At 70.4% G+C, this 8,363-nt stretch overlaps 1 protein-coding gene across 1 annotated transcript in view; it reads right to left on the bottom strand.

Annotated features, from left to right (window-relative positions):
- TBKBP1 (TBK1 binding protein 1) overlaps positions 1-6,410 on the bottom strand; it is a 7,596-nt gene extending 1,186 nt beyond the window's left edge. Inside the window, exons 1-8 of the mRNA XM_026054382.1 lie at positions 6,189-6,410; positions 5,985-6,107; positions 5,787-5,891; positions 5,476-5,629; positions 4,863-5,032; positions 4,735-4,784; positions 588-778; positions 22-88 (exon numbers count right to left, since the gene is read on the bottom strand). Of these exons, the coding sequence (XP_025910167.1) occupies positions 22-88; positions 588-778; positions 4,735-4,784; positions 4,863-5,032; positions 5,476-5,629; positions 5,787-5,891; positions 5,985-6,107; positions 6,189-6,410 (1,082 nt within the window). The remainder of the gene's footprint in view (positions 1-21; positions 89-587; positions 779-4,734; positions 4,785-4,862; positions 5,033-5,475; positions 5,630-5,786; positions 5,892-5,984; positions 6,108-6,188) is intronic.
- Positions 6,411-8,363: the final 1,953 nt, after the last annotated feature.

Below are 8,363 nucleotides of genomic sequence, written 5' to 3'. Positions count from 1 at the left end.
GGTGCCGCCGGCGCCGCGCACTGCGGGCCGGGCGAGCGGCGCTGCTGGGCCGGCGAGTGGCACTGCGACAGCGGCGAGTGGCGCTGGCCTGCAAGGCAAAGAGCGGAGCRGGGTGAGGGGTGGGGAGCGCCTGGCACAGCTCCCATGGGGCACCAGCGGTGACGGGTGTTGTGATGTGCGGGCACCGGAGCAGCCAGGTGCTGCGATGCCCATGCACCAGTTCCACTGGGTGCTGTGATGCCCGAGTTCCAGGGCACTGGATACTGCAATGCTCATGCACTACAGCAGCCGGGTGCTGTGATGCCCATGCACCGTTTCCACTGGGTGCTGTGATGCCTGTGTTCCAGAGCACTGGGTGCTGCAATGCCCATGCACTGCAGCAGCTGGGTGCTGTGATGYCCATGCACCGGAGCAGCAAGCTGCTTTGATGCCCATGCACCAGTTCCACTGGATGCTGCGATGCTCATGCACTACAGCAGCTGGGTGCTGCGATGCCCATGCACCGGTGCCAGCGAGTGCTGCGATGCGCATGCACCAGTTCCACTGGATGCGAGGATGCCCATGTACTGGGACATCCGAGTCCCCACTCGCAGCCGGCCCGGGCGGCGCAGGGGCTGCCCTCCAGCCGCCGCTYGCCCCGGCCCCCGCGTGCCCCTTACCGCCGTTGAGGCCCTTGTCCTGCAGCAGCGCGCGCAGGATCTGGCTCTGCAGGGCGCTGAGGCTCCGCAGGCGGCACAGCTCCTCCGTCAGCTCCGTGTAGGCGAGCGCCAGGTTCACCCTGCGGCAGGGCGAGCGTCACCGCGGGGCCCCGGCCAACCCAAWCCTCCACTTTGTTCGCTCGGAAGGGAAAAGTTTGGGCCCTGTCCTCCTGCCGCGCTCGTCAACAGCCTTGCAGAGCCCTGCCAAGCTCATCAAGTCGTCCCCAACTTGCGTGTCGCTTTTAAAAAACATATTCGCTCCGGTGATGTGATGGGAGAAACCCATCTCCCGAGGTTAGCGCGGGGCTGTCAGGCCCGGCTTGTCCGCGGCCGCGTGCGGACAAGTTAAGCTGAGCGGTTGTGACACCCCGGGGACCCGGGAGCTGCCGCTCGTAACAGCAGCCGACAGGGCCGGCCCGGCCCTCCCCTGCCCGCGAGCCGCGGGGCTCCCATGGGTGCGGAGGAAAGGAAGAGGAAAAAGAGAAGGAAGAAAGTAAAGAGAAGAAGAAAAGAAGTAAAAAGGAAGGGATTCCCTCTCCGGATTCCCAGTCACATCCCCTGTCCCCATCCATCTCTGTTCCGTTCCCATCCTGTTCCCACTGCGGACAGTAGTGCTAAAACCTGCTGCCTTTGGGCTTCATTCCTGTCCCAGGGGGTCCCAGGCCTCCATGTCCCAAATCCCTGCAGGAGGCAGCGGCAGCCCCGAGGGTCCCGCATGTCGGATGGTCCCGCGGACCGTCCTGCTCCGGACACGGCAGCAGGCACGAGCCCGGCAGGAAGCGGGAGAGCCCGGGAMGGGACCGGGAGCGGGGCTGGGAGCACCAGGAACGGCTGGACCCATTGGGATGCCGGGGGTGCTGGTGTCCCCCGTGCTTCCCGCGCCCGTCCCGCCGGCCCCGACCCGCTGTCTTTCCCAGGAAGCGGCCGAGCGGCTGCCGCTTCCCCGCGCCGCCCCCCCGCGCGGCTCCCCGATACGGATCTGCCGCGATCACGGCTGAGATGCCGACCACATCCCGCCCCCCTGACCGCAGCCCCCCCGGCCGGCCCGCTGCGGATACCGGCGCCGGGGGCGGGTTCCCCAGGGAAGGGGGCGACTCCTCCAGCCCCTCGCGCCCTTGGCAGGGGGCTTGCAAACCAAAAAGGCCCCCGGGGACCCTGCACCCCCGTCCCGCAGCCCCCAGGAGCCCTCTCCAGCAGCCCCTGCCCCCCCTGCAGCCCCCGGCCCTGCTGCCCCATGCGGGGACCGGGTCCAGGCCAGCTGGGGCAGGGGGCTGCGCAGGGCAGGGGGCTGCGCAGGGGATGGGGCAGCTCGAGCAAGAACGCCAGCAAAACCCCTTAAACAAAGCGCACAAAGGAGCCCTTAAATGAGGCGCAGAAACCACAGGCTTATCCGGTCCCCGCGCAGGGCAGGGGGACACGCGGGGGAGCTCGAAATGGGTACGTGGGGGTGCGGGGCCGGGTCGGTCCCCGAGGAGCCCCCACGTCCCGATGCACCCAGCGAGTGTCTGGCTGGCATGCGGGCTCCCCAGAGAGTGAGGAAAAGAGSCGAAACCAACAAAAACAGCCCCGGTGGTGCCAAAGGAAAACGGGCAACGACAAAAATCCAAACGACCRGAGCACATGGGGAGCAGCCAGTGACCAGGCAGCTCTGCTGAGACCCTGTGCTGTCGTGACAGCAGTGAGGCCGCAGCACCGAGCAAGCGCAGCTGCCCTGGGAACCGGTTCCGCGGCCCCGTCCCGCCCATGGGGAGCCGAGATTCCCAGTGTCCAAGGCCCAGAGCTTTGGGAACCTCCTCCTCTGCCTCCCAAGCAGAAGAGCAGGGCTGAAATGGGAGGCACGGAGTCAGAGCGGGAGCTGGCACTGCCTTTGTGGGCGCACTACRGAGCCCGCTGACTAATTCGGCAAAAGAAAGAAAGAAAAGTCACCCGGATATCGAGAGCGCAGATAACGCACTTCATGCCCCAAAGAGGTGGAAAAGGGCAGGTTATAAAAAAGCGCCTTATTTACAAGAAAAGCGAGCTCTGGGGAGGTGGCTTTTGTTCCAAAATTAAACGCRGGTCCGGCCGAGCGCCGGAGGGCGGCGCGGGCACCTCGCCCGGCCTGAGCAGGCAGGAGGAAGGAAGGGGTGTCCGGCGGGCGCCGCATCCTGCGCCGCGCGAGCCCTCCCTTTCGCCCACCCAGCTCCCAGGGCCTGGACGGCCCTAATAAAACCGTTTTATTGCCCTTTGCAGCCCGCAAAAAGCAGGGAAAGGGCTTGCGAGGAGCTGGCTAAGAGCAATTAGGAATTAGCGCGTTAACTGGGGGCAGAGGTGCATGCGGCGAGGGTTCCTGACGGATGYGACGTGTCGCGCGGGATGCGGCTGGGAGGTGACACTCGCCGCTTGTCCTGCCACCGCCGCAGACGCCCGAGGACGAGAGGGGCCCGTCCCCACCGCCCCTCGTCCCCCCGGGTGGGAATCAGTGCACATCAGCGCGAGCGAGGCGCTGATTTACGCCGCGGAGACAAGGAGCGGCGGGAGCATCCAGCGACCGAAGAATAATGACAGCAGCGGGGCGGACGGCGAGGAGCGGCACACAAGCGGGAAAGTTTCCCCGCGCCTGGCGCCGGCGCGGTGCCCGGCGGCGGCCGCTGACGAGGCCGCCCAGCAAGGGCGCCGGCGTCGCCTCGCCACGCGAGCCCGCGCGTCACCTCGCATCTGTGCGCGGCTCGGCGGCCGGGCGGCGCCGGCGGCACCCGGCACCGGCGCCGCTTGACGTGCGCGGAGCGGACAGGGTGCCTGCGCCTCGTGCCGCCCCCGGCACCGCCACCGCGGATGGGGTGGCGGGACGGGAAGGAGGGCGGGAGCCCCGCGCGCCACCCGGGGATGCTCTCGGAGAGGAGGAGCGGCCACAAGGCCAGGGCTGCCGRGAGCTCGGGGTATAAGGGGTTGTTGTCTCATTAAAGTTTGTGGAGGGCTGTTGAGGGGGGGATGCGCAGGCTATGGTGGGATCAGCAGTTCCTGGGGGCAGCAGGATTCTGCCCTGGGCACAAAGTGCACCAGGATGCAGCCGCTCCGAGCCCACCAAGCCTGGGATCTGTGGGCATCCCTTGCCCCAGGCTTGGGAATCGCCAGCATGGGAATAGCAGCCGGGCATTTCTGTCGGCACCACTGTGGGAACCAGCCCTGTCCGGGCCCCTTCTGTGGTTCCGAGGGCCTCAAAATGCGCCCGGCTCCTGGCCCAACACCCCAAATTGGGGCCCTGGGCCGTGGGACGGGTCGCGGCTGTGGCGAGGGCGGGCGCGGGGTTGCAGCAGGGTCCCCAGCACGGGGGCGGCTCGGGCTGCATCACAGCGCTGCGACGGAGCCGCGGCGGCTCCGCGCGGGGCCGGGTGCAGCCGGGGCCGCCGCTGGCACCGGGCGCYGCCGCGGCCACAGGCCGTCAGTGCCCTCTGGAGGCAGCGAGCGCACGGAGCCCGTGCGGCACCGCGCGCAGCACTGGCACTGGGCCCGGTTCTCGGCACTTCTCCCCCCAGGACGGGGCCGGCCGGGCGCTTTCAGGGTGCTGCCCGTGGGGCCAGGCTGCCTGGGCGCTTCTGCTCCCCGGCTGGAGCAGGGCGAGCGGCGGCAGCGCGGCCCGAGGGCCATGATCCGGCGCCCGGCAGCGCCGAGCTGCGGCCGGGTGGTGAGCGGAGCAGAGCGGCTGCGGGCGGCTGGACTAACGAGGGAGTCATTAATTGCAGGGCTGGGTGGCAGCAGAGGCGGCAGCTCCCGTCTCGCCGCAGCTCAGCCGAGCGGGATGCGGCAGCGCCGCGTTCGCTCCATGCAAGGACCTGAATCCGCCTGCCGAGGCCGCCGGCACCCGCCGGCCCCGGGGACAAGGACCCGGGCCGGGGATGTCCCCGGTGCCGGTGGGAGCTGTCCTGGGAGCGAGTCGAGCCCGGGGGTCCCAACGGCGCCACTGCCCCCGCCGAGCACCCCACATCCCGCCTCACCGCAGAGCGCCCGGGGTCCTGCCCGCACCCTGTGCGCCCAGGGCCCCCCGCGTGGCACTTACTGCTCGTCGCCCACCTTCTTCACCCAGGCCATGTCGCGCTCCGACTGCTCCTGCGGACAGCGCATGTCCCCAGGTGTGCCCTGCGCCCCGSGAGTCCCAGCTCCCAGGGCAGGGCTGCGGGGCTCTACCTGCGCCCGGCTCTCCTGCAGCTGCTTGAGCTCGGCTTGCAGCCGCTCGCACTCGGCGCCGAGGTGCTCCTCGCGGTGCTGCGCGCGCTGGGCCTCCTGCCGCGCCGCCTCCAGCTCGGCCTCCAGCTGCTCCAGGCTGCGGCCGGGCCAGCCCACGGGGCAGTCCAGCACTGCGGGACGCGCCGGGCTCAGCACCCGCACCGCTCTGCCCCGCRGCCCGGCCGCCCCGGGGCAGGGAGGCCTTGGAGCAGCGTGGGGAGCAGGGCTGCTCCAGGCTGCACCGTGGGGAGGCTCAGGGCCAGAGCGGGATGCGGAGCTGGGAGTGGGGATGCTCCAGGCTGCACTATGGGGATGCTCGAGGCTGGACCACAGGGATGCTCGAGGCCAGGGCAGGGAGCCAGGACACTGGGAGCCAAGTAGGGATGCTCAAGGCTGGAGCAGGGAGTGAGAATGCTCAGGGCTGGACCACAAGGATGAGGGAGGCCAGAGCGGAGATGCTCAAGGCCAGAGCAGGGAGCAGGGATACCGGAGGCCTGGGGGATGCTGGAGGCCAGGGATGGATCCTGGAGGCTGGGGGGATGCCGGAGGCCGGGGCGCGCGGGTCGCGGCTCACCGTGGCTCAGGCCGGGGCCGCCGTGCAGCGGCAGGAAGGGCACGTCCTGGCTGGGCAGGGGGGCGCCCAGGCTGCCGAAGGAGCCGCCGTCGCGTTGCCGCAGCTGCTGCTCCAGGCTCCGGATGCGGCTCAGATGTGTCTCCACGAGCGCCCGCTGGCGAGGATCGAGCGAGGGGAGCATGAGACCTGATCCCAGCACCCCGCTCCAGCACCCCGCTCCAGCACCCTGCTCCAACACCCGCTCCCATGGCAAACCCTCCCGGCTGCCCCGCGGGGACCCCAGGGCGAGGGCAGCGAGCGGGGGCACCCACCATCTCAGCCAGCTCCGACTCCAGGTCGCTCTTCTCCACGCAGAGCTTCTCGTAGGCCTGGATCATCTCGTCCAGCTGCTCCTCCCGCTCCTTGCTCTTCTGCAGCTGCAGTGGAGCGAGGCCAAGGTCCAGCCGGGGCTGGGGGGCTCCGGCGGGGCCCCCCCCCATCCCACAGGACCCTCCACAGGGGCCGCTCACCTCATGCTGGAACTGGTTGAGCTGCTGCTGCAGCGTCGCCTTCTCGCTCTTGAGCAGCGACGTCTCCTTGGCCTCGTAGAGGGAGAAGAGCTGCTCCTCGCCGAACTCGCCCATGAGCGGGAACTGCGGCGCGGCAGCGCTCAGCGCCGGCCCCCCGGGCCCCCCGGGCCCCCCGGCCCCCGGCCTGCGCCCCGCGCCCCTCACCTTGAGCTCGTACATCTTGAGGCGCCGCTTGAGCGCCGAGTTCTCGCGCTCGAGCCCCGTGAGCCGGTTCTTGATGTCGTCGTAGGCGGTGACGAGGGCGAAGTGCGAGGCGGAGCAGGTCTCTCCCGACAGGTCCGTGGTGGGGCTGTCGAGCCAGTCCTCGTCCGGGCCCAGCGCCTCCGGCGTCAGGATGCTGATGTCGTCCTCGAACATGGAGTCCATGGCGCGGCGCCTGCGGGCGGGCAGGCGGGCGGGCGCCCCCCGTGAGCCCCCGGCTCGGCGCCACGGCGCCGGCAGCGGGATGGGTGCTGGATGGATGGACGGACGGATGGACATGGACATCGTGGTGGGACTGGCCGGCAGCGGGATGGATGATGGAGGATGGATGGATGGATGGATGGATGGATGGATGGATGGATGATGGATGATGGATGGACGGACACCATGGTGGGACTGGCTGGCAGCGGGATGGATGATGGAGGATGGATGGATGGATGGATGGATGGATGGATGGATGGACGGACGGACGGACACCATGGTGGGACTGGCTGGCAGCAGGGTCAGGGCCGGCCCTCCATCCCTCACAGCCTCCAGCAGCAGTGGCCGTGGCCCCGGGGACGGCGCCGACTTTCCCGATGTTCCCCCAGGAGYGAGCGCCAGAACAGCGGCTGTGCCGGCGGCTCCTGCCCTGCGGGGCGCCCCGGGGCCGCTCGCCCGCCGCCGCCGCCGCYGCCCTACATAGYGGCACCGCTACCGGCTGGAGCTGCCCGCGGGGAGCCCCCATCCTGCCCGGCACCACTGCGACACCAGCGGGGATCCCGCTGCCCTGCCTGGAGAACCGGGATGAAGCATTCCCGGGAACTGCCGCTCGAGGGGTGTGCAGGGGCGCGCGGAGCCGCCCGGCCCCGGCTGCGGCGGCACGGGGAGGTGGCAGCGGGACGGGTGCCACTCGCCGGTGCCCCGCGCGCCCCGCAGCCCTGCCGGCGCGGCCGACATCCGGGAGCCGCGGCCGCACAAATAATTCATGGCACAAAGGCAGGAAAGGGAAGTCATTCGCGCGAGCGGAGCTCAACGAGGCCGGCGCCGGGCGGGAGCTGCTCCCRGCAGAGCCCTGGCGCCCGCGGTGCCCCCGCTGTGGGTCCCACTGCCCTCCAAACTGGGGGGCTGCCACAAACTGCAGCGGATTTGGGGAGCCCAGCCTGGCACCAGGGAAGAGAAACCCCTGGAAACGCCAGATGGGGACAGAGGGGACAGGGACCCTAGTGCAGCCGCGGCCATGGGGAAACTGAGGCACCCCGAACGCCTCTGTGTCCTGGTCAGCGACGCCTTCCCAGGCCTCCCCGGCCCCCCTGGAGCAAGACCCGGCCCCGACCTGCCCACATCGGGGTGCGGGGGCTGCCGCGGGGGCCTCAGGCTCTGGCCACGCCGGACACCGGGTCACAGCGCCTGGGCGCTCGGTGCGGCCACCAGCAGGAGCCAGCGGTGCCATCATTAGGCTCCAGGGCCAACGGTGCAAGTGCAAGAGGGCAGGAGGCACCGGGAGCGCAGCGCTCCCGCCGCGTCGCYGGCGTCGGCCCCGCCGCGAGGCCTAAGAGCGACTTTAAGGAGAGCAGGATCAAGCCGCGGATGTCCCGGGAGCGACGGTGCGCGGCCCCCCGGGCAGGGGGCTCCGCTGGGGCCCCGCGAGCCGCGCACCACCGGCTGAGCTCCATCCGGCATCAACATCCCCGTCGCGCTCCCTCCAGCCCATCCCGCTCCCTCCAGCCCATCCCGCTCCCTCCAGCGCATCCCGTGTCGCTGCCCGCCAGCTCGGAGCCCCCGGAGCCTCCGCGCGGGGCCGGCCCCGTTGCTTGGACATCCCTTGGGATGCAAAGGGACCGAGCCACCGGGAGGCCGGGCACACACGTGTGTGCACGAGGCCGCGGGAGGCCGGGGCTGCCCGGGCACCGCGCGGGGGGACGGGGCCTGCGGCCACCGCTGCCCTGGGCCCAGATGTGCCCAGATGTGCCCAGATGTGCCCAGATGTTGCAGCGGCTCCAGCTGCGGCGCCGGCCCCAGGCCGGGATGACGAAGGGGCCGATGGGGATGGGCGGGGGCGGCGAGGGATGGGGATGGGAACGGGCACGGGAATGGGAATGGGGCCGGGGAGGGGAACGGGGATGGGAACGGCCCCCA

The sequence above is a fragment of the Nothoprocta perdicaria genome, unplaced genomic scaffold (genome assembly GCF_003342845.1).
Source record: "Nothoprocta perdicaria isolate Ctin4 unplaced genomic scaffold, notPer1 scaffold_121, whole genome shotgun sequence".
NCBI lineage: Eukaryota > Metazoa > Chordata > Aves > Tinamiformes > Tinamidae > Nothoprocta > Nothoprocta perdicaria.
This window is presented reverse-complemented; position numbering and strand designations above follow the sequence as displayed.